The 26,817-nt window shown below is 44.3% G+C and overlaps 1 protein-coding gene across 3 annotated transcripts in view; it reads left to right on the top strand.

Annotated features, from left to right (window-relative positions):
- The window catches only part of TMEM61 (transmembrane protein 61), a 40,377-nt gene extending 13,916 nt beyond the window's left edge, over positions 1-26,461 (top strand). For 2 of the 3 annotated variants that reach the window (XM_086952670.1, XM_086952674.1), the window contains exons 2-3: positions 20,220-20,818; positions 25,727-26,461. In XM_086952670.1, coding sequence (XP_086808796.1) covers positions 20,463-20,818; positions 25,727-26,027 — 657 coding nt within the window. In that variant the 5' untranslated portion in view covers positions 20,220-20,462 and the 3' untranslated portion in view covers positions 26,028-26,461. Of the gene's footprint in view, positions 1-4,817; positions 5,013-20,219; positions 20,819-25,726 lie in introns of those variants that run through there. The other variant, XM_086952681.1, reaches the window with a different exon arrangement.
- The last annotated feature ends 356 nt before the right edge of the window (positions 26,462-26,817 follow it).

A 26,817-nucleotide genomic window follows, 5' to 3' on the forward strand; every position in this document is an offset into this window, starting at 1 on the left:
TACAAAATATTAATAAGCCTCATAACAGCACTTAGGGGCATATTTGGGACCCCAGTTGTGTCGCAAAAATGAGATTTATGAAGCCACGCGAGGCCAGCGTGCTCGGCCTTGAGTAACCTCCTAAATCTCGAGTAAAGTAACGCCGTGCAGTGCTGCACAAACCGCTGTGGTCCCTGACTCTGCGCTAGGGCGGCGTTCCATGGGCGGCGCGTGGGTGTTCCTGTGCAATGCCCATGGTGTTTAATGCCTTCCCAGATTTTCCAGAACTGGTAAACCTTGGAATGAGCCAAAAAGATACCCCTGCCTTCCAAGGAGAGGTGTAACGAAGAGACATATCTTTATTTCTCTGCGGTTCTTCCTCTAGTGGAATAGATAGAGGAATATGCCTCTCTGGATTGTATTTGTGCAGGAAGGTGCACCTTTCCGCATAGAAACAATCCTGCATGCAACACAGGCAGCCTTGCATGGTGCAAGTGTGCCTGCATTGGCACCAGGCAGCCAAAACGACAGCAGCACAGGGGAAAAGTCAGGAATGAACCATATTCTTTTAGATTCATTCCCTTCCTCTGTCAGGCAGCACAGCAAGGTGACTATCTGCGCTGAGCTGTGTGACAAATCTCGTAAATATGCCCCTTGGTTTCTACCAGCGGCTGGCCATTAAAAAGCAGCAGATACCATATAATGAATATGGTGCAGGGCCAAAGACCATTTTCCCAAAACCAAGTCACTGATCAGAAACACTATCGTCCACATTCCCTCATTAGCCCTTGGCATATGGATGTCCCAAGCAACATTTGCAAAGCTAAACCAAAAAGCACCAGAAATAGTAACAAGATCTAAATATCAGTTGAGCTATGTTAGTTTCTACATAAAATATACAAATAAACTTACAATAGCATGTGGTACTGCACAGCTGCTCAGTTCGAATTAACACCATTCTGGTACTTTCCCATTTGTTTTCACAAAGGACCTTTTCCCTCATAACATATTTAAACAGCAAAGTGTGTATTTGCTTCCCGAATGGGGGCGGTGGGGTGGGGGGGGGGGGTGTTTCTTCTCCTATAATGGGCACTGAGAGAAGGCTGCATTAATTGGGGCAGTCAAATGAGGAACATTGAAAAACCATGGCACTGGATTGGTGCCCAGGTGCAATAATTGCCAACATTCGACACCTTGAAACAGGAAGGAAATAAGGGAACCTGAAGATATATGCAGCAAGGCCATGGACCATGTGAGCCGGTGGGAGGGTATTGCTGTCCTCCATTCAGCAGAAGTTAGCAGAATCGAACAAGCATAGCAAACACCCAAGTGAGAGGAATTCAATGTTTGTCACTTCGATGCATGCCAGGTCTTAGGCAGACCCCCATGGACATCTGGATCGGGGTCCTAACTCAACCACTGCGTTTGGAGCTCTAAAGTGGTGACCCAGAATGGATCACCCGCTTACTATCTCACTGGAGTTAAGTAGGCCAACATTCAGGCGTCTCCTCGCCATCTCCAGCCATAGTTACAGAGAAAGGTGTGGCCGGGGAGTTACATGGGGAAACCTCCTGCAAGTGTCTTGAGTGAGCCTACGGGTTTTCTGTCCAGCCCTTCTGTTCTCTATGGTCTTGGCTCTCCTGCCTGGTAGGCCATTGCCAAACTGTGGCCTACAAGGAAAAAGGATTATAGTGCCCATCCTCCACCACAAAGGACAGAGTCAAACTGCACATCGGTCGGCCCAGCGGAGCCACTGAATCTGATCTCTTGGAGTGCCGTCATTTCAGAAACACTATCATCAATACAACTGGAAATGTGCTGTGCCAAGGTTTAGATCAACTGTGCACCTATAGAAAATTCCCAGAGCAGAGACTTAAAGCTGTTGTTTTAACCACTGCCAGTGCCACTGTTTATACTGTAGGATAATGTACCGGATATCTGATCACACTCGCTCTATCACCTCCACCTGTGAAACCATTGTTTCTTAGCCCAGCTTCATGCTTTCTCACTCAGTCATTTTTCCTTCATTCCAGATGCAGGCGTCTTTCTTTGGCTTCAGATATTAATCATCTCTTCTCCTACAAAATCCAACTTCAAACAGTAGCTGGTAATCAATGCTTCCACCCGATCACCAGATTGCATTGATCCTTATTTAAATATTGAGAGTACTTGAGTCTTGCTTGAAGCAATCAAACATAGGCATCAGGCGATAAGGCAGGTCAAAGCTGTACTTTTCGCAATCCCTGGCCATGCCCTTCAGTACCTTCTCTCGCACCCAGGCCAGCACAGGCCTTCTCCAAGGTCCCAGACATTAATGTGGATGTACAGCATAGTAGACACCCCAACGGTGGCAGGGCAACACACATCAACCTTTAGCTGTGTTATTGGCTGTTAGTGGACCAATAAGTAAGCCCTCAAGAAGCATTGTCAGGACTGGTGGTGAGTTTCTTGGTGGTCTTTTACTACTTGTAGATCATCCCAAAATATAGGGTGCGGATATCCGTGCAGGGGTGGAGATGTGGTTACCTATGTCATGTTTTTTCAATTAATGTATTGAACACTCACAAAAAATACTTTTAATTATGAAAGTGAGCACAGACCTGAAATCACATTCATTTATAATAGTAGTAGAAATGATATTAAGGCAGGCTTCTCCAACAAGTAGCTCATGAGCTACCAGTAGTTGTCCTGCGTGCAGTCCAGTCTTCAAAACGAGAAGCTTTGGCTGGATTAATATATGCATACCAAAATTGAGAGTCTGCATTCGACATCAAAAAGTGTGCATTTTCAGAACTCATCAATTGATGTTTGGAGAAAAACGGCTCAACTTCGAAACTATATTTAAAGCTGATAGTTCAGTCATAAATCATGTGCTGTAATATCATGGCGTTTTTGCAAGGTACATTGGAACTATGGCTCTTATCTATTTCCCAAGGACAGCAATTTGAAATTGATAAAACCTTTTTTACTCCTGGCAATTCTGCCCGATGTGCTGAGGGGGCCAGCTGACAGTCTAGCATTAGATAGACGCTGGTGTAATCTTGTCTGGTGTGTCACTTTTACAACACTAACAATATCAGTAGCTCGGGATGATTTTCATTTAAGAGAAGTAGCTCCTATTACAGAGAATGTTGGAGACCCTTGTATTTAGGTGTATGGCAACAAATAAGGTTCTAGCTTCAGTTTGCTTTTTTGTGATATGCCCAAAAAAACTCGAAAATGGCATCCCGCCATTCTCTCAAATGAAAGTGGTCAGCACCACACAACTTTATTTTTGACAAGTTTGCGAGCTCTGAAGTAATTGTGAGGCGCCGCCCAGCGCTATGTAAAGCACCCAACTCATTGTAATTTAAATAAATACATAACATATTCAATTATAATGAAATTATAAATATGATGTCGTTTTAAGTAACACATGCATGCACCTCAGGACTCAGCTATTTGAAATGTATTCTAAGTTGTGGAAAGGAGCAATGTTGTTTCGAGGCGTACTTGTGAGGAGAGATGATGACATATTCAGGAATGCAAGGGGCTGGGTGAGATTCCAGGGTGAGGGCAAGTGCTTTGCCCTGGATTATAAAAATAGGCAGGCACCCGACAATGTTTCTTTTCCACTGGAGGATGGAGATTTAACTGTCTCTCTGTTGCTGCCAAGACTCGCATGTGCTGTCCTGTTTCGAACTTTAAGGGTACATATGGCACTGCCTGCAAGTAGCCATGACCGCATCCTGTTTTAGACGCAGCACGTTCCTGCTAAATTAACTTAAGACGTCCGTATTGAGACGTAGATCCTGACAACATGCGAATTTCTGTATGATTTAACGCATTAGCATACCTTTTTCCAGAGATCATATGAGTAATTAGATGGAGATTTTGAAAATGCTTTTGGGAATGTTTAGAAGAGTACGCGGCTGAAGATATTCCTGTAAATTATCAACAGCCAAGGAAAAGATGTCGGCAACTGTGGAAACAAAAATGAAGGGGAACAAACTTGCCCGACAGGTTTGCCTTCTACAAACCAGGATATGATGAAATGCGGTGGCATTTTTAATCAGTGTTGCTTTGATTAGAATAAAATTTTACATAATGAAGTGCCAGGTATATGTCCCTATTTGGCAACACTTTCATATCTGGTGCCAGCCACCTTCATCTATTGGTTTGTCAGTGTGTCATTCACTTTTGTATTCCGCCCACCATTGCCTACAGCATGGGGCAAGGGCAGCCCACTGCTTTTTGTCATTTTTATCTTTGTTTTATATTGGCAAGGACTGGCAGCTCCCTCAGTAATAAAGATTTGTAAAAACGAAAGCAAAGAAAAAAAAGCCTTGACAGTGCCAAAGGGCTGGGGGCCAATTTGTGACCTTTTAGCATTGCCAATGCTTGTAGGAACATCTAAAGCAGTGTTTCTCAAAGTGCGGGGCACGACCCACTGGAGGGTCGCCAGATGAATTTTCATGGGTCACCAAAGTTCAAGCAATAAATAATGCATTTTAATTCTGCATTTATCGTAAGGATTTTCTGTGTTTCAAGGTCAGAGGTCCAATGTAAGGCTATGTTTTATGACAAATTGCTGCTTTTGTTTTTTTTTAACGTGGGGACAGGTGTTTGCAAACTCCCCTCACTTTCCAGTCAGAGAAAGAAAAGTCAAGTGAATTATATGACAGTCTTGCCATGGTACATGTTATGTGAAAGGACAATATATTTGATGTCATGAAAGGAAAATATATTGGATGTCATTTTCTCTTATCACCCAACAACCTTTAAATACCTGTAAATGAATTGTACACATTCAGCAGTTAGGAAAGTAAAAATGAGGCACATTTTCTATCATTTTGAAGTGTGATGGAGACAACGCCCGGTTCCAGCTTAACTCGCGAGACTGACGGGAGCAGCTCGATGCAAAATTACCTATAACAAGGGATACAGATACTGCCAAAATGGAGGTATAGGTATGCCTTCCACAGCAGGTGATACGGAACACCAGTGAATGGGTGCAGTGCGAAGTGACAGACCCAAGCCCTGAAGAAGTTTCCGTAAGTTTTTCTAGTTGGCACCGAAACATGTCGGCGTTTTAATACGAGTAAACTCGCAGCCAAGAATAAAGTCAAGAGAGCCAGCGAGTTAGAACTCATCTTTTAACTTTCACTAAGAGGGGTGGCATTATCTTCGTCACCTCTCTTCACTCTGTTGGGTTCAGCCTTGCTGTGCACCAATCCTGGGGCACATGCAGGTACTGTTGCCCTAGCACCCTCACTAGCTCATTTTCTTTCACATTTTCTGTATGAGTGGCGTACGCTAATGATGAGAACCTAGGCGGCAGGCGAGTACCTTCCTGCAGAGCCTCCATGGTGTTACTCCCGTGAGGTGACACCACTCTTTTCCGCACTATTCTTTTGTTCCAGCCTTTCCTCCTGCTTGCTTCTCACTCTAGTCTGTCAGCAGGGTGGGGAGAAGTTTATAGAGATATAAGGGGGGACAGTGCACTCTCTTTTTAATGAATAACTAGAAAGTGGTGAACTTTGGTCTAGAAAAGCAAATAGCTTAAAATGCTGGCTATTGCCCAATCCTGAAATGTATATAGGAGGGTTTGACTAGGTATAATTGTAGCACCAAAGGGAACAGGTCCTGTGTTGTTGCGAGTATTTAGAGAGAGGGACGACCTGTTCCAGTAATCCCCTAAGCTCCTTGGTGTAGTAAGAGTATTTTAACTACCTAACACTTTCATTCCAGCTAATGGCTCTGTACCTTAGTTTTCTGTGGTTCTTGTGCTTGTTCCACGTCTACATCTATTGACTAAGGTCACATTGAGGCAGTATACGCCTGCTGAATCCACAACAAAACTGCCCCCAAACATCAGAGACTCGATTCTGAAGTTCCTGTTAACCTGGTGAAGATATATGCTGGAGGCTAAGGCTTCAGGAAAATATACTAGAAGAAAATTCTGGAACAGGTGGTGGCCTATCTACAAAAGAAACTGGAGTTTCAGGAGACAATATTTCCATCCACTTCCAGAGGGATTTGGTTTGTACATTGCTACACGGTTGGATGTCAGAATACCATGAGCAAAAATATAATTGGATATTAATATTGTAACCTAAGTATAATTTACAAAAATATCTCCCCTTCAGGTATAGAATTTCTATTATTAACTCCAATGGGGGGATGATAATGATAGAAATTCTATGTAGTAATACAGCAGTGCTGGCGGCATTGCCTGCAACAAACCCAGGTCCAGGTACCCTATTCGCCTGATATGCCATTAAAAAGGATAAAAATAGTAGCCCAGGTAGGAGCGTTAGCAGGGATTGAAAGGTGGACTACCTTTGGGGTTAACCATGTTGGGGATTTATAACGGGGTGGAATATTGCTTAGCTTTGAATACCTGACTGAAGAATTTGATATACCTGGAGGACAATTTTTATTACACAGGGTATTGGTTGCAACAATAAGGAATTACTGGAGAAATGGAGATTCTGAACCTGCCATGCATTAGGTATGTCAACTGCTCTGTACAACAACGAGGTCTGTAAGAGCGGTCACTTATCTATATTGTACGATTTGTGCAAATATTCTTTCTCCTTTTGCTGATTTGAAAAAAAATGGGAGAGAGACTTAGAGCTTCTAATTAATGATGTGGACTGTGAGAGGATTGAAGCACATATACTAGGTGTCTCTAGAAAGGCTAGGTTCAAATTAATTAATGTATATATCCTGCATAGAGCTTATCTAACACCTGGCAGGATTAACAGGTTCTATGTGACTGGTGCTGCAAAATGCCCTGGATGCTGGGAGTTGGGGGCAGAAATATTCCATATGGTATGGTCCTGGCCTTTATTAGTATTAATGGAATATTATTATTATTATTATTATTGGGACATTTGTAGAGCGCTGCGTTACGCACACCGGCGTGTCCACGCGCTGAAAGTGGGAGAGGCAGCAGGCAGGGGACACAAAAACTGAGCGGACAATTATTTAGTGTAGAGGAATGTTTTAAGTTTCGCTCGGAACCTAGCCTCCTCCGGTTCCAGGCGCAAGTCCGCTGGCAGTTTATTCCAATTAGTTGCCGCTAGGCATCTAAAGGACCTACCTCCCATGCGGGCTTTCTTGATTCTCGGGATCCTCAGTAGGCCGCCCCCTGTGGATCTAAGCGCACGTGTTGGTTGGTACACTTCGATCAATTTAGTCAGAGGGTCGGGTGCCCTGCCATTCAAGATGCGATGACAGGTGCAGAGGGCTTTGTATTCCACTCTTCTCCTCACAGGGAGCCAGTGTAACTGCTGGAGGGCCGCCTTGGAAGGCGCCCTTTTAGGCAGTCTGAGAATCAAACGCGCTGCCGCATTCTGCAGCACTTGCAGGCGTGCCATGCTTTTTTCTGGAGCTCCCAGGTACAGCAGGTTCCCATAGTCCGACCTAGCTGTCACCAGAGCATGAACCAGGGTTTGACGGGCATCAATCGGGAGTAAGTCAAGGACCTTTCTCAATTTCTTCAGAATCCCGAAACAGACTCCCACCACCCGATTTATCTGGGGGCCAAAAGTAAGACCCGCATCAAACCACCCCCCCAGATTGCGTGCCTCTTGGCAGGGGGTTGGGGTTGGTCCAAGGCAGGATGGCCACCATGCAGACGACCAGGCAGACTGGGCTCTCCCCACCACCAGCACCTCTGTCTTGCTGCCATTAAGCTTCAAACAATTGATGGCCATCCATTCGGCAAGATCTTTCATGCACGAACGGAAGCCATCGGCAGCAAGACAGGGCGCGTGCGATAGGGAGATCACCAGCTGCGTATCGTCGGCATATGAGACCAGTTGGAGGCCATGGCTCTCCACAATCGAGGCAACAGGCGCGACATACATATTAAAGAGGGTTGGGCTCAATGACGAGCCCTGCGGCACGCCTTGGCCCAGAGGCACCCCCTTTGAATAGCAGTCTCCTTGCCTGACTCGAAAGCTTCTCCCCTTGAGGAAATCTTGGATCCATCTCAGCGCGGTGCCAGAGATGCCACCTCTGTTCAGACACTGTAGCAAGATGTTATGCGCTACAGTGTCGAACGCCGCGCTGAGGTCCAACAGGATCAAAGCCATAGTTTGGCCTGCATCCACACCCTCTCTCAGATGTTCCGTGGCCATAAGAAGGGCGGACTCGGTAGAATGTCGTGGCCTAAAGCCAAACTGCGTCGCATGGAGCAGTCCCCTCTCTTCCACGTGCTTCATAATTTGGGTATTGACCACCTTTTCCACCACTTTGGACAGAAAAGGCAGGAGGGAGATGGGCCTCAGATTCTCCAGTACCTCGAAGCCTAAGTGGGGTTTCTTCCGGAGCGGGAGCACCACCGCCTGTTTCCACCCCTCAGGCAGCTTTCCCGATCCGAAAGAGATGTCGAGGACGTGCCTTATATAAGGCTCCAGGACTTCCAGACTATCTGCCAAGCGTTTTGGTGACACCGGGTCCCACGGGGACCCTGATTTGACAGAGCGGCACACCACTACTAATTCCTCGAGAGGAGGGGTCCGGAAGTGTGTAATATGCCCTGCCGTCTCCGTGTCCCCCAATGCTACCTCAAGGTCAGACCCTGTCGGCGGATTAGGGAAAGTCGAGTAGATCTTCTCTACTTTAGCGGAGAAATATTCGGCAATCCGGTCACATGACTCCGTTGAGCAACTCTCCGGCTCTGTAGGTGCATTTACCGAGGTCAAAGATTTATAGATGCCGAAGAGTTCTTTGGCCGAATTTTCCGCCCCCTGGATTTGTCCTGCATAGTAGGCTGCCTTAGACTTTTTTATCAGCCTATGGTGAAGGCGCCTTTTTTCCAGAAACAATTCCCTGGCCTGGTTATCATAAGACACCCTCCAGACTTTTTCTGCCCGCCTACAGTCCGCCTTTGTTAGCCTCAGCTCAGCACTGAACCATGGGGCTGAACGTTCTTTCCGAGCACATGTGGATTTGCGGCAGAGTGGGGCCGTTTGGTCAAGCGCTTCAGTGATGCGCTGATTCAGGTTAGAGACCGCTGTTTCTATGGAATACCCTTATGGATATCCCTAGTACACCCTTGGTGTGCCTCCTTGCCCCAAAAATATGAAAACTACTTCTGGGTTTACTGATTTAGGTTTGCTTCTGCCAAAATGAGAATTGACTATGCACTGGAAATCAACGCATGGTCTCAAATTACTAGATGGCGTAAGGAAATGGCTAAGTTTGGAGAGTGCTGTGTTGTTTACTTTTGTGAGATAAAAAGAGGGTGAGGAAAAATTGAAAAGGTTAAAGTTTGGGAGCACCTGGTGGATAGTTTGTTGACCTCGGAAGTAGATACAGATGTGTTGAATAGCTCCCTGAGTTCTTGTTGGTGAAAGAAGGGAATTCTAGTTTAATTCAGATACATTAGCTGATAATGGGTACTACTGTGATGTACTTATTCGTATGGAATATTTTGCCACTTTATTTATGACTGCTTTTCTTGATTTGGGGTAACTGGGTTGGGGGGTTGATGTTATAGTGTAATTGTAGTAGTTTTAGTGGACCTACGATTGTGGATGCATGTTATCTGAGATATATTGATTATAACTTTTAATCTATTAATTATAGTTATCTAGTATTTCTCTTTTTTAATCTATCTTTTAATCTATTTATTATAATTATGTGTGTACATCTCCTTTTTAAAGCAAATTATTGTATATATAGTGCGCATCTTTTATAGTCTGTATTATATGTCACTATTGCACTAGGGTCTATTTAATGAAACTAATACAAATTATTTAAAACTAAAACTAACTCCAATGGGGGGATATTTTGTAATCGATATTTTGGACACCATTTTTCTCAGACTATATTTACTCTACAGTGTTCTGGCGCCATACCTGCTACAAGGCAGGACCTGTCTATTCTGTTTCAGTGTTCTAGGTTTTCAAAGACTTGAGCCCTCATGAATGGAAACAGCCTGAAATGTATCTGTGCCAAGATAAGGGTCCTGGCAGCATCCCTCGGAGGTTTATCACTAACTTACTAAATAAGGATTTACTCACTTCTGGCTCCATCTTGGTTCCTTCTGTAGAGGCCAACTAGTGTGACCCATGGGGAATGTGAGCGGAATCTTTGTGAATCCACTAACCTTTCATACTGAATCGATGTTTACACTGCCCACACTGCACTGCTTTTTAGGAAGGACTGCCAGGCACTGCAAGGGACATTTGAGATGGGGTCTTATTGTGAACCTATTTAGTTAGGACATGATGCAAAAGGAAATTCAATATTTCTTTGGCATGCAATTTGATGTGATAACTTCTAAATCGTTTTTTTCAGTGTTGGATGTGGCTGCCAGGTACCAATTCTGATTGAGAACCTTTTCCCCACTATACTATTTTTGGGTCAGAAATTGTTTGGGCTGCCCCATGGGCAACATGTCAAGTAAGCGGCTGAGGACTGCAAGGGTTCACTTGCTTTTCACTCAAGAAACATGAAGTAGTAGCAACAGTTTGTGTCCTACTTCTTTTCACCTCCCTCTACCTTTTTCAGACCCAGGCTTCAGGTTAGAAGCAGGGTCAGGGGCCATTGAGTAGCATCTGTGTCATTATAAACTCCCCAAATCTAGTAATTTGCCCTCACTGGTATCTGGGCTTGGAATCTAAGAGGGGGGCTTTAGTGACAGTGGAATGTCATTGATGTCAGGCTATTGTGTCAAAGGTGGGTCTGGAATGTTTAGTTTTGAAATGTAAGGGCAGTTGTGATCCAAGTTGTTGGGAGATGGTTGGGATCTTCCTTTCCACTAAATAAATATCACTTTAACTTCATCTTGGTCTCAGACCGTCTTTACCTGGATCCTGCATTAAGAATCCTAGACCCTCTCTCTAATTCATGAACTCTGCTTCACAAGCGCATTCCCCTCAGGCCTCATTTATGTTTGTGCATCTATGCACTTGAATTGACTTCAAATCACTTGTCAGAGATGTCCTGAGCATGCAGTCTCCAGTGCCCCAGGACTGTGACTTCCTCTTCACATTCTGGGACACCATACACGGAGAACATCCCATCCCTCATCAAGGAATGGAACTCTTACTTACCGGACCCTTTTGTACTTCAAACCATTGCCGTTCTGCCTGCATGACTCTTCGCATGGGGTATGGAGGTCCTGTTACCCACGTAGCCCGAGACCCTCCTCTTTTTTTCCCCTCTGTTTGTACAATACTGATGGTCCAGTCCAAATGAGGCGAATCAGAGGGAGTCGGCTAGCGTAATTTTTGTTTGTCCCTCTCTGACCGATGAGCTCCTGGCACAAGAATGTTGGTGTTCCTCCTCCTTCAGTCTAACGTGTTTACCTGTACATTCCCCCGGTCATTGCTACTCATGAGACTTAGGGTCTTGTCTCTGAAACAGTTAGCCAACAGATAAAGGATATTATTAAAAAGTGTCTCGTCTCCTTGATAACTATGTATGTGGCTCTCCAACCTAGCGTTTTTTGATAGGCACAGTTTTGTTCCTGAAGGTCCATAAAGTGTCAAGCTACCTGTTAAGGTCCTACGCTTCTTAATGCTTGACATAGTTTATTTGCATACAGTCGAAGTCTGTTTCTCCTGTATTCTTCAACACTTGAATTCCACCAGACCTGGGATCTAATACCTCGTCCCTTTCTGGGATTTTTCTTTCAGTTCCAGGTCCACCAAAATGCTCTTTTCAAGCTTTTCAGTGATGCTCCTTTGTAGTTATTGATTATTCAGTTATTGAGTTCCACGTTCCTCTTCTCTTTTTTTTACAGAGTTCGTTTTCCATTTTCACTTAAATAAAGGATGTGGCATTGCCCTTTCTCCACTGTGAACCTTCCTCATAGGGTGCGTTCTTGCTTTTCTTCAGTGTTGGATGGTAGGCTACATTTATTTGCACTGTACACTTTTGGAGCGTATACCATCGTTTCAATCTATGATTGTAGGGAACGGACCGAATCTTATCACCATACACTGATAGCATGGGTCCTGATGGGCATCAGTAGTGTACAGTGCATGCAGAAGTTTGGGTGGCCCTTCCCTTTTCTGTTTAGGTACCTTTCTGCACAAGGATTCCTTCTTCTGGAATGGAGGCAAAATAATTCTCCAACACATGCTTGTGAGGTGGTCAACAGGGTCTCTCTTGATACCTTCAAAAGCCTTCGACCCACTGGGTCCTTCAGACGAAAGCGCTTAGTAATGGTGCAATATTTTATTGCCTATCAGATTCATTAAACATGCAAGTTCAAGTAAATGGAAGAGGGATGAGATTGTAATTCCATAATCACTTCCTGGTGATCTTCTTTTAAATAATCCTTCTATTCCTTCTCACACTCCTACTCACCTCACTCACTGCCAGAAGGTTAGACCTCAGTGCACTACTTAATTAGAAGACACACAGGAAGTTGTGGGACCTATGCTTTTAAGCATGGGCGAATTTTGCGGATCTCGCGTTCGCGAATTTTGCGGATTTGCGGATTCGCAATCCGCAAAATCCGTGAATTCCCGCAAATTTGCGTTTTTTTTTTTTGTGTTCGCCCGTGTTTCTGCCAGTTCGCGAGGGTTTTTACAATTTCGCAATTTGCGAACTTACCTGTCGGGTCGCAAGTTTTGCGAACTTGTTGTTTCTACGTGTCCAGCCTGTTTGGGACACTCTTCTTCATCACTGCCACTCTCTGTCACCACTGCCACTCTCTGACTACTCATGCCACCCTCTGGCCCACCCATGCCACCCTCTGTTTCATCACCACACCCTCTGGTTGTCCAGTGTACATTATTTTCGGCAAAGCAAAGCACACCTTCCCTGCCTCAAGTGACCTGAATTAATTTGGGGCTGATTAATGTGTCACAGAATATTTTTTTAGCTGGCACCTGCTTCCTTAGTGCGCCCTGATTAGTGATCTTTTGCACTTGCTAAGTGCTTTCATTGTTGCAAAATTAGTTACAACACCTGCCCTGCCCCAACTGACAATAATGAATTAGGGGCTGATTAATGGATTTTAACTTCCAGCCTGGCTCCTGCTTGTCTCCCTTAGCTGTAATTCAGGACCTTTGTGGCATATGTGTAACTATTCTGAGGTTCAGAGCAGGGTCACATAATAGTTTCAACTGGCAACTGAACTCTGGAGGGGCCCCTCAGGAAGCACTACAGGAAATGGCTACTAATGATGAGCCTGAACTTTTGAACCTGGTAAGTAGTTACTTTCAGTTTTGCTAAGATCGTATTTCTGCAATTTTGCACTTATTCGCGGGGCGCGAACTCACGCGAACAGTGCGAGCAGTGCGAGCAAAATCCGCTGCTCGCGGATTTGCGGATTTTGCGGGAGATTCGCGAATCTCGCGGATTGCGAATTTCCCGAAAATCCGCAAAATCCGCGAGCGGAACGGATTTTCCGCCCATACTCTTTGTCCCGGGCAGAAAAGAGCAAGAATTAAAAAAAAACATTAAAAATAATAAGCAGAAGGCTGAGGCACCTCAATCACTCAAGACTGTGATGAAGAAGAGTTAGCGGTAAGCAATCAGGGCATTCTCTAACAATCTACTGGACTCTTTTTACACCACAAAACTACCACACCAATGCTGGCCTGAATCTATGTGCACCTCCAGAAGCATCTATGTGTACAGTAACTACCGATTGTGAAGTATGGTGGCACCACCGCAAGGTTTGAAAACTATAGCTCGCTACTGGCATGAGCCCACACATGCCTCCTGCAGCCTCAGCGTACATAGAGTAATTACCAAATGTAAAGTATTGAAACACAGCTCATTTTATTAGTGTCTACCATTACTTAGCAATGCCTTGAAGGTAGCGTTGCATAAGGTCATTAACAATCAAATAATACACAGCTTTAATGTGTTATATAGTGCTAACATGTTGTTTTAGCCCACTTCAGAGAGCCAGTTCATAGTTAAGCTTAGAGTACTAAGTTAGTCTCTCATCTTTAAACCATTGGTGAACATTTTTAAATGTATTGGTAAAATATGGTTATTATGCAGTTTACCATTATATGGCACCATAGTATGGACTGAAGACTTGGATAGTTGATGAAGTGAGGATAACTTATTCTGTATGGAGTGGGTGCATGACTGATGTTCTCAGTATGGCTTCAGTGTGTTGAATTGGAGGTAGAATATTGGATCTAAGGGCTAGGGGCTAGGGGAAGAAATATGTAGAATGTAAGTGATGCACAGCTGATAGCCACAGTACAGCTCCTGAGTACCATTCTAAATAGTGAAATGAGGGTGTGAGGAAGAAACATTTAGTGTGTGGTCAGTGGGCCACTGGTGTCTCCACAATAGCTCGAAGGCATTGGATTGAAACCCATAGTGGTGATATGTAGTATGTGGGAGGATGCATAGCTGGTGTCTGGTAAATAACTAGAGAAAATAGTGGTGGTTGATAGAGTGTGTGGGAGAAGTATTGAATAAAGTGTATGTGCCAGCTACGGCCGGTAGTAGGTATAACTGCAGGGCGGTGACGTGGGGAGGAGGAGGGACAGGGTGGGGGGTAGTAATGTATGGATTATGGACTTTAACAGGTAAGTAAGCATATAAATAAATAAAACGAATTTTGTTGCACGCACAGCATCACATTTGGTGATGCAGTGCATGCAACGAAATTCGTTTTATTTATTTATATGTTTACTTACCTGTTAAAGTCCGTAATCCATACATTACTACCCCCCACCATGCCCATCCCCACGTCACCGCCCTGCAGTTACACCTACTACCGACCGCGGCTGGTATGTGCAGTGGTGCTTAAACAATTTTCATAGTGGGTGTGGTGCTATCAATGTTAGATCACTGAAGTCATACAGATGGTGAAAAATCCAAGCGTCACAAAAAGCACAAGTAATAGCAACTGAGGCATGCCCATTCTGCAGAAGAGTGGTAACAGTGTATTATGTAGTCCGTGGTACATTTTGGAGCGCACTGTCACAAATATATCACGCAAGCAGGTGTGGTAGAGTAGTGTCATTTACAAACAGCTCACTTTCCATTGAAATGGCCCCAATTTTGCACTGACGTGCAGTTTCAATGATAAAACAATATAGCAGAAAATAATGCGTGGAAATAGAGTTCCGCAAATATTTATCATTTCCATATCACCAAGTAAAGTGCTTTGATTTGTTTTGGTCCTATTAGAATCATTCTGTCCATCATTCTTTAGAATTAGAAAAAAGTGCTTTATTTGTGCTTTTTTAACTGCTGATATATTTAGAAATATTTGTACAGTTCGTTTAAAGATGTTTAAATGTGGTTTGTGTTATGAAAAACCGACATCCTATAGCCTTTTCTTTCACTCTCCCTGTACCCCAGCAAAATTGGTAGATAGTTAACTTTACGAAATTCTCTAACCTAGAACCGTCTCACTTTGCCATAAGAGAAAAAAAGTAAACACCAATCTCTTTTTTTTTAAACGCATTTTATTTAATTTGAAAAGAACATTCTACTAGACAGACAATGATGAACCTGAGTATAACGTGGCATCTTCGGAAGGTACACTGCTTCATATAAATCACCCATAATCAACAGGAAGTAATCACTTTGCTTGCCCCAACTCCCCTTACCCAGACCCATGCCTTCCCCGTCTTCCCAGGTGACCAGCCATCCAGCTTCTGAACACCCCCTGCTCTCTTAACTTCAACCATGGACCCCACACTTTATCAAACTTCCTCGGACAGCCCGCGATTGACACACTAATCTTTCGACTAGCATACTTCAGTTCTTATTTTGCGCCCATCTTGTTGAGTCAATGGCCTACCTGCACCTCATGCCTGTATAATATCTCTCTTAGCCACAACCCATGCAATATTGCAAAACAGAAGGGAGTATTGTTATGGTGATGTTCCCCCTAAATACCCAAGCACACCAATTGTGCCAATAGATCAATTGGACTTGCCGCTACCATTCCCATATGTCCCTGGATTGTCCGTCAGTACACCTCAGTCTTGTGCAGTCCCATGCGTGGACCAGGGACCCTTTCTATCCACTGCCCCTCAAGCATTTGTTGATAGCGAGTCTGTCCTTGCCCTGTTTAGAATTTTAAGCTGGATAAGGAGAAACCCCACCTGGATTGCCACTTCCCTTAGGTATCTGCATGCCTCAGCCCAGTCCGCATCCTCCATGACAACCATGGCCCATTCCCATATGTACTTCAACCCATGCAGCGGCTTCATTCTGTTCCTAAAAAACATTGCTTAAACAATGGACACCCCATGGCCGTGAAGTGGGGCCCCTAGCAGCCTATATTCTAGCGGAGTTTCTTTCTCTATTGTCCCAATGTGTCCAGTGTTCTTACTAAGGACGTGTCTGATCTGCAGATATCGGAATCTCTGAGACTCTGCCATCTCATAATGCTCTTTTAGTTACTCAAGGGGGACCATCTCTGACTCTCCCCACCCAACTACCTCATGCGGTGGGTTCTAACCTACCCTTTCCCCAATGCTCAAGGTGTCTGTCACAAATTCCCTATAAACTACAACTCAACGAATAATAATAGTCTGCACCACTCTTATCCTTGGGTGTCTTAGTGTGCTGAGTCTGTGTACCACCAACAAAAAGTCTCCCATCTCTGGCCAATCAGCCAATTTGTCTCCCCTCTGGGGAGGAGCCTTATGTGTCCGTCTTTAGGTTCCCAGCCTGGGATTTTCCATCCTTCTACCTCCGCTGCCGGTCCATAATATCCACCACCGGGAATCGGTGTCTCCAATCCAATTTCGGCCAGGTGTCTCTTTTCCACCCCCTCCCCTGACCACTGGCCTCCAGCCCTCAAAATATTCACACACTTCGCTGGGGGTGTAAAAGCACAGGCTTTCACTTCTGCCAGGACTTTGCAGGGAACAGCATCATCTATGATAGACTTCATTTCCGCAGCTTCTTTTTTGCCTTACCAAAGGTTCTGTGCTGTACCCTCCTGGATGAAATCTGGACAGATCATTACCATGTGGTCTCCACCCGAAGGAGCCAATTCAGTCTAAAGGCATGCAGTATAGCTTCCCGGTCTCAATAGTTCTGAAGTCTCGCAATGATCTGTCGTTGCCTCACCGCAGGCCTAGGCATCACTCCCTACCCTGGATCAGCCAGCTCTACTACAAATTGCGCCAACAGCTGCTGTGGTTAGACAAAGGACCAGAGCAGATGTTCAACACAATTTCCACTTTCTTGCCTTCCTCTTTCTCAGGTATGCCCACTAATTGCACATTATTCGTTCTGGACCTCCTCTCCTTATACTCAGCATGGGCATGCAAGCAGCTTGCGGTCTCCTTCAACAATAAGTCTATCAGGGACGACTCGAGGGGGTCTTCTGCTGCCGCCCAGGGGGGTCTCCATGTACTTGATCACCACCCAATGTTGGAGTGCGAAATGCATACTTCTGACCTTTGTCACGTACTATTGTGTCCCAGTCCACCAGCCTCTCAGGACAAGTTCGTAGGGTGCATCACAGGCTCCACCATGGCCTCTTGGTCCCTGGGCATGGGGGTCTGTCATTCCCTAGTGGGCCGGCACCACCTTCTGGAATGGAATACTGGCCAAATCCAGACCAGGTCAGCAATCTGTTAGTATCAGAAGCAGCCGGCCGGTCGGTAGCCGGGGCACAACAGTCCATTCTAGCCCTCACTTGGGGCCCCTCTTTAGGCCACCCCCACCTTACTGCACTCCTTGGTAGGGAAGTACAATGGAATATTACCGGCAGCTAGCTGAGGTTTGTGTTGCTGTGCAGCCAGATAAGGATAGTCTTTCATGACCTCTGTGCTCCGATGGCTATGCTGCCAACGTTGGCCACTCTCTTCTCCGTCGCTATCCTTGGAGGCCTCTCCTTGTGTCAGCGCGCCTATCCCTACTTTACAGGAACCACGCTGCAATGACTCCACTTTGGGTTCCGGCCTGCAGACACTCTCTTCATTTGTACTTTAATGGGTGCCCCGGTCTCATAGGCAGGGCTACGCTACCCACAAGCCCTGGATCAGTACGGCCTAGCAATCTGCTGGCCCCACTGGACTATTTGACACCTCGTTCACGCCAAGTGCAGGCCCAGGTTCAGCGACTGGAGCTACACCTCTTTGCCATTCTTGATATGGACCGTAGCGGCTTTCACAGCTGGGCTTCTTCCTCTATGGAGCGGTGGTACCCAGGGCCCCACGACAGAAAATCACTCCTCAGGCTCCCAGGGGTATCTACTGGGGCACTGACATCCTCTCCTCGCTCAGGATCGTGCCAGATATGGGCTGACTCACCGGCTTTGGCAGGAGCTCAAGATCAATGTGCCATGTTGCTTCAGCGCTTAGCCATCAGTAAACACTGATCTTGGTAAAGGCATGAGTCCCTTTCTCACTGCACCATCAGGATTCAAGCAAGCCGGGCCGAAGAAGGCTGAAATGCCAGAAACCGGTCCCCGGTAGCTTGTCTCCTTTCTGGTGAAGAATTGGCTTGGTAGTTTAGTCTGCCCTGTTCCCATGATGCACTGGGCCAGGGACAGACTGATTTGCATATAGCCAGGTTCTGAGCTGGGATGGTGCAGTGAGATAAATAACGGTGATGGATCAAGCCCTGATCTTTGGACTGGGTAAGAGTGGTCTGCTTAATTCAGACACTCTGTTCATCACCACCCCCTTTTCTGAATCGTTTTTGGCCACTACAGGTGTGGCAGGGTATACTCAGACATGAGTCCCTTTCTCACTGCACCATCAGGATTCAAGCAAGCCGGGCCGAAGAAGGCTGAAATGCCAGAAACCGGTCCCCGGTAGCTTGTCTCCTTTCTGGTGAAGAATTGGCTTGGTAGTTTAGTCTGCCCTGTTCCCATGATGCACTGGGTCAGGGACAGACTGATTTGCATATAGCCAGGTTCTGAGCTGGGATGGTTCAGTGAGATAAATAACGGTGATGGATCTAGCCCTGATCTTTGGACTGGGTAAGAGTGGTCTGCTTAATTCAGACACTCTGTTCATCACCACCCCCTTTTCTGAATCGAGAAGTATTTAGGGGCATATCATCAAGGCGCTGGAATAAACTTATCGCCGCTTTAGCGCCCGTTTTCGGGCGAAAAGCGCTGAAAATTGTATTGCTTTATCAGCAAGGTCACGCTATCGCGTGAATAAATGTCTCAGCGCCTGTTTCCTGTACGCCTAGCTTTGCATCTATAATGAGATGCAAAGTGGTCGTTCCTTCCCAAAATAATGTGAGAAATGCCGCTAACCGATATTTCTCCAATTATCTAGCTTCACGCGAACCTGCAGAGCGATAAGAAAAGTCGTGCAAACGACGCTTATCGCTACTTTTCTTACGCCTGCTTTTAATCTGACTTAGCCGTTATATCCAATGGAAGGTGGATATTATGGCTAAGTCTGCCCTGCCCTATCACCGAGCTATCATCAATGGCTGTGCGAACATCGCTGGATTTCCAGCAATAATCGCGCATTCATCAGCTATCACTTGGATTTTTATCGGTTGGTAGATAAGCGTCGCAGAAAGCGCACTATCTCTACGATAAAATTCAGCGATAATTATCCTCACGCTAAAAACGCTTAGCGATAATTATCGCCGGCTGTTGCTGATATGCCCTTAGTTTAAGGGTTGAGTAATGTTGAGTGGGTGCCGCTTACGGGTAACAGACTCTTGTTGGCAGCAGTTTCAGGAGCTACAGCTCTGCAAAATGCAAGGGCCTCAGCAGGAGTGTAGGCATTGATAATAGCTTAGTCCAGATCTCTCTGAATCAGGTACCACTTACAGAATTCAGGCTGGACCAGAACTCCCTAATTTAGGAAGGTAACCTGAGAGATCAACCAAACATGTGTGGACGATGACATGGCATACATAGCAAAAGGCCACAGGTGGGCATGTGGCTGGTGTCACAGGTCTGTGTGTGGTGGCCCGATCCGGATATGAGATGTGCTCCTTGTATGATTTCTCTTGATCGGCTTCTCTCTGGTTCTCAGACTTTCCCAGATGTTGGTCTGTGACATCAAACAATACATAGTGAGCGAATAAAACTAAAATCATATTTTGTTTAGGTTTGCTGTTATTTGCCAAATGTTTTGCGAATGATGCACAAGTAAGATGTAAGTATTACTGAATTGAATAATAATAGCACAGTGTTGTGTTAGAACGGCCCAGGTATGCTGACGCCCATTGAGTTCAGTAGGACTCCCTTCATTAACACCTTTGCTTATCATATCAGCAATGTACAACTTTGTTATGATGACTAGCAAAATCAATAAATAGATATTTTGAAGCTCTCTCAATCTAAGAACTGGTTTCTTTTTTTGCAGAGAATGTGAACATTTCTGCCAAGAGCACAGAAGGCTGAGGATGGTAGTGACCCAAAGCTGAAGATGGTAGTGATCAAAGAATTCTCTCTATTTTGGGTGACGGCATTGGTTGGCTACTCCGGAGAAGAACATTGAGTACATGATGACCCTCTGCCAATACATGCTTCTCATCTCAGCATGATGCCAGCCCAGCTGCATGTGCCCTTGTCTCATAGTTAGGCTTTTGGAAGAAGTAGGCTCACAATGACGTCATCTTTTCGGCATGGAGTCACCATCACAGGGACTGTCCTCCTGGTAACTGGAACCCTATGCTTTGCCTGGTGGAGTGATGGAGAGACGGCCCTCCTGGCCAGTAATACCTCTAGGGCAGAACCTGAGAGGGAGGGCGTACCCGTGACCCCAGCAGCCCATACTTCCTCCAACTCTCTTCTCAGGTCTGTCAGCTTCTTCTGTTGCGGATTTGGGGGGCTCCTCCTTCTTTTTGGGCTCCTGTGGTCAGTGAAAGAAAACTCCCGTACAGTGAGGTTAAGATATCAGTATCACCTCCCTCGAGAGCTGCATTACATCAGCAGGGAACTCAGTGAAAAACTGGCAAACAGGTTAGTGGAGAGACACCACCGGACCATTCCAAATATCAACTCGTCTCTATTCCTAATGTTGGTGGATAATATTGTTTAAACTGTTCTTACCTTTATATCAATGTCTCCTTTGGTGCTGATTCACCAAAGGCCAGGGGTAGAGTATGTGGCATCACGCCCGCTTTGTCCCCTGGTGACTTCACAGTAAAGACTCCTTGTATCATTCTTGGCACTTCAGCAGACTCGTATTTGCTGCTCACAGGTAAGGAGGTAAGGAGAAGCAAAGGTAAGGAGAAGCAAAAACAGAAGGTAAACCGGACTTACGCCGCACTGTGTTCTTTATTTCTCCGATGATATGACCATGGGTACTAAGGCACTGTCACTGGTAGCAGCTGCTGCCACTGGCTACCCTTAGGACATTCCCACGACTGTCTGATGTTGAGAAAAGCATGTGGACTCCTCAATATTTAATACAATGCAGTTTAATCTATGAACATTTCGATTAGTGGGCATTCCAGTCACTATTTTCAGTTTTCTGATCGTAGTTGTGTCCCCAGAAAAGCTCAACCACAGTTGACTCAAAACAGCATTGTTCCATATTACACTACTTCCACTTCTTCATGGATTTAGGGGATATCTATGAAGATATTACTATGTTGTCAAGTCAAACTAAGCCAGTAACTCACCATCTAATATGATGATTGTTCGAATGCTACCATCACATTTAACCTTGAAGGTCTTAATGCTTAGAGCTACGAGTAAAGATTGGTATCACTATACATGAGCTACAGGTGCGAAAATCTTAAATCGTGATTTATGTACATGTACAATTGGTCCTCGAATCAGATATTTTTTAATACTGTTTAATTAACTTCGATATACAGAAGGATGTGCTCATGCTTTAGGCAAATCTGTAAGTAAGCCAATATATGCATTTGAAGTGCAGTAAATGCATAATCTTTAATTTAACTTTGTAAACACTGTATGCATATACTTGTTTGACTTGATGCACCATAAGAAAGTATTTTCCACTGTACCGCTTTGTTCATAAAACTGTGGGCTGTGCTATAGAGCAGGCGACGTAGAGGCAATTCCTCTGTGTTCTTCAAACCTGGTGTTAGCAGAATCCTTCTACGCATAGTGACTCACAGTGATGCTGAATAGAGGCCAGCAAGAGCAGCAGTGGTACTTGTTACTTTATCTGGGTGCACCGAGTTACCCCCTAGCCATAAAGGAGCAACTGAAGTACCCGGAGGAGCTGACAGACACTGGACCGGGCAACACCGGACTACATTTGTAAAGGGACACATTTCTCAACTGAGGTCATACCTTCTTGCGCTATCCTAAATTTGACGTAGCTGTGTAAGATATTATCCATCCCTGGGTGATTTACATTCACCTTCTTCATTCCATAGACCTGAGTCTGGTGCACGTTTCTTAACAAGAGCTTGGGTGGGCAACCAGAGATTTCTATACTTGTGTTAAAAGCCCCCTTCCCATTAATAAGGACCCTTTGATGCAAATGTTACAAATAACTTTAGCAAAGGTCTGCACCTTATAGATTTATAGTTGATACTTTGGCACCATGCAGTGCACACTTATAGTAGTACTTTTGGGCCAAAATACAAGAAACATCTGGTTGTGGTAATACTAAGAGAAGCAGACTTCTTGTGTTATTTGAGAAGTGGGCCACCACCAACGTTGTCGAAGATTACAGTGTGAAGTGACTTATAAGGACATCATTATAGAATACGACTATTGACCTCACTTAGAGAAGGGCAGTAACAGGAATTCTGTTAAAAACTAGCAACACTGGAGCTAAAGCAAGTGGTTTCTATGAAAAACGATGTTGGAAGTGAGATCTGAAGGTCAGCCGTTCAACACTGCATTCTGAAGGCACCCTACACAGTTGGCTAAACATCGCATCAACCATCTTGTTGCGTGAGCAACAACTTTGGCGTAGCTCTACAAGGCGTGCTTTCCCACCCATGGCTGACACAAGTGATCTTGGTTCAACGCAATGATGAATGTGAAAGACAGGTTATTGTAGCATTGCAGAACACTATTCAATGTGTTAGTGAAATTGAGTTATTGCTTTTGGGTTACTAACAATCTCTATGAAGGGATTGAGGGCACCATGATAACAGTAACAGGCCTATTTCGCTATTTACAATGCCATTGCACTCACTAAGAAGAATAAACAGTTTTAAGTAAAAAGTATTTATCACTACAGGAACAATTTGTTTCTCAGTACATCTGAAATAACTACACAGAATATTATGAAAATCAGCAAGAAGACAAGTTATAAACAACAAGAATAAAATGAACATTTCTAGAATGTTTAGTTGTCATCTAAAACCTGACACATTAATTCTTACTTCCATGCGCAACATTTAGAAAGTATGGAAGGCAGAGCAACTTGCACTCTAGAGCTTCTTAGGGAGAAGAAATGCACACTATACCTTGTTAACAGCGAAGGCTGTCTTTTATCAGCAGAGTCGTGAAGACAGTGGGGCATATTACCAAGGGCCATTATCGCCGCATTAGCGGGACTTTTTCCCGATAATGCGGCGATAATTTAATCGCCCAATTACCAAGTTGTCGCTATCACCAGTTAGCGACAGCTTGTAGGTGATAGCGGGCATTTAGGGGCCCACTTTGCATGTCAGCGATAATTATCGCTAATGACATGCAAAGTGGGCGTGCCAAGATGTTAGTGAGTGAAAACAGTCGCTAACATCGCTATCTCCGATTACCAACTTTTGGAAATATTTGCGCTAAGCGCGAAGATCTCCAAAAGCAAACGTCTGCCCTGAGCAGTTCTTAGCCATGTTATGTAATGGTAGGTGGTAACATGGCTAAGAGCGTTAGCTCGATAATGCATGAATATCGCTGACTTTTCAGCGATATTCATGCATTTCGGCCAATTTATATCGCTTAGGAGATAAACCTTGATAATAGCAAGGCTCCTAAGCGATAAAAATCGGCGAAGCACAGCGATAAAATTATTGCTGCTAACCAAGCAAAGTGATAATTATAGCTTATGCTTGGTAATATGCCCCAGTGTTCCCTGCATAGAGTGAACACTACTCTGTGGTATCAGTCTTCCTCCAAGACTATACTTTATCGGCTTCAGGCTTCAAGCAAGATGAATCATATGCAAAGTGCAAAGTGTGCTGGCAGTAGGTGAGGCTCTCTCTGAAAGAATCTCATGGGATAATCTGGACAAAGGACCCCTTCTGACAAGTGGTCAAGTGGCAGCCCTTATATACTAAATCTTATCAGAAATTAGAATTTCTAGGCCTACGTTTAGGAATGTATGACATAGATTATGTGCATCAAGGTGTACGTCCCAGATGTTTCCTTATTAACATGTACAGTAAAAGGACGTCAATTCAGACTATATTATTTCGGCTATATGTCTGTATTTGTTCTTATTTAAACTTGACATGGTGAAAAGTAGACATTTGTCCCAGACGAATGTAGCATCAAATGTTGTATCTATGTCATTAATCAAATAACTTGACACTTACACAGTTCTTAGAAAGATAAGGTCAGACGATATCTGCGTCTAATGGCAGAGATGATAATGATTCTGCAAAAATGGCGAATTCCATTGTATAATTTTGGGAAGATAGTGACCTCCGTGACCTAAGATGGAGTCAGGGCCTACATAAAATAGAGCCGGACCTTAGGGGCTTTACTTCAATCTATTTAACACATAAAAACAAAGAGTTGCATGCTGAAGAATAGTGTGTATATTCGTGGCTGAGCTTACAAAAATGTGCACACAGGCCCTGACCTCCATGTGTTATCCCTGGAGGAATTTAGGCACAGATTTACATAGAAGTCACGCAGGGCAGCAAGTAAAACTGCTGCACTCTCCCTGCACTGGTGCACTATACGCAGACATGCGTCAACGTAGACACCCTTGTACCTTAGTGAAAAAGTGTCTGTGTTGTTTGAAGCATAGCTTTTGTATTGACGGGACACTTTCCAGTGCAAAAACTATGCTTTAATGTTTTCTCCATATTGTATGTGTGCTGTACAATGCAGCACACATGTAAGGAGCAAAAGTAAAGAGAAATTAAAGCGTTTCTCCTCGTTGTGTCTGGCTCGAAGAGGTGCAGGATTTTGGTGCAAATCCCGGTCTACAATTCTTAGTAGATAGCAATTTGCATCAGAACTTATGGGTGGTTGCATTGGAATGACCAGGCACCTCCCATGGAATGGTCATGCATTGTACAATATTGCGTCACTTTGGGTTACAATCAAGCATAAATCGCGATTCGCGTTGGATTGTAAATCCCACCTGAACATTTTGCATTGAGTTTGCATTAGAAAACAAAAGCAAACTCCACACAAAACGTTATACATTTGTGCTTTAATGTCCAAACAAGTATTTGCGTATGACCTGAATAATAAATAGAATAACGTCTGAGTGATGATCAGTGAACTTGACTGCAGAAAAAAAAATTATTTGGTGATATCTTTTAGCGTCCCAGCTGAGCAGCTATGGTGTTCATTAAACATATTCATGTCTCTGCCCATATTTTTAATGGAGGACCACACCAAGAAATGTTTCTCATATATTTAGATTATTTTATTTGGTGGTATGGGAACAAAGAAAGGATTTGGACAATTTCAGTGACAAACATTTCTCCTTGAACAAATTGGGAAAATGAGTATATCACTCAGCAACTCCTCTCACACTGCACTGTGTGCAATGCAGCATTGTTATCGTTGTTCTCTCTTTGCTAGTAGACCTTTGTAGTATATCATTCTTATTAGCCTGACTTGAACACTTCCTAACACCTTCAATCAGATTACAAGGGGTAGAAAGTAGTGAGTCTTTGGGAATTCGTTCCTATTGTAAAGAAGAAGGTTGATACTCAGACTTTAACTTCAGATTTTCTTTGTCCATTTCAGCAATGCTGGAACCAACACTATACCATCGTACGAAGAGGCAACACGCTGCAGCCTTGCTGAAAACGCTCAACTTTTCCCACCAAACCATGTTGTGAACATGGAGAACCTCCCACCCCTTTACGAAACACTTACTGGGAATGACTGGCACCCGGGGAGTCATAAACGCAGCCTATCAGACAGTGCCCTTCTGAGAAACCTACATCATTGGCCACACCAGCATCTGGACCATAGAGATGACCACACTGGCATGATTGTCACTCCTCCTCCTAGCTACGAAAAGATCAACGATCTTGTGACGTGACCTGTGGATCTATCTGTGAAAAGAAAGATGTTTCAAGGACTAACTGGAGCTTTACCAAAAGGCTAACTGTTTTACTATGATTAATACATATGGAACGTGCAAGTTCAAATGTTATGAGATGCCGTCTATTAGGAATGTGTACCCCAGTCTAGCTAGTTGACCAATCAGGGATGCATTTAAAAAATCCTAATGTGGTGGGAATCAGGTGGATTTAATTGTATTTTTCTGTAATTTATACTTTCTTAACTTTTTTATTGGGGCAATTAAAGTATGGTCATAAAATTGTTTTTTTCCGCTATATGATGTGTCTGTGGACCCGGAACTGCCTTCTTGATTCCACCATTGAAAATACTTCTTCAAAGGCACAGACACGTGTATAATAACTTTATCTCATCTCACAGACATTGGTGATGCAATAAACATAGACAACTTAATGATTGGCAAGGATCCCCCTTCTGTTTGTAACAAAATGCTCGTTTTAGCTGTGAACCGTGATCCTTCTTCTTCCTGGATCTGTCAGTGAAATGTTTATTTTCTCAGTGTTCTGGGGGTGAGCAATATTCCACGGCTGTCATATCTGCTTATGCGCACTTCCTCTAAAATGATAAATGGAATGTTATCTGCAACAGAAAAAAAGGGTTATAAAAATAACATGAAAGATTAACATCCTGCTCCATTGCACACAGTTTTGCGCACAACCAAAAATGACTTACATAAGTACAGTAGTGAAGAACTTGCGATATCTGGCCAATTGGAGACAGCAATTTCAGGGAAGCTAGGGGCATATTAC

Source organism: Lissotriton vulgaris, chromosome 1_1 (assembly GCF_964263255.1).
Source record: "Lissotriton vulgaris chromosome 1_1, aLisVul1.2, whole genome shotgun sequence".
NCBI lineage: Eukaryota > Metazoa > Chordata > Amphibia > Caudata > Salamandridae > Lissotriton > Lissotriton vulgaris.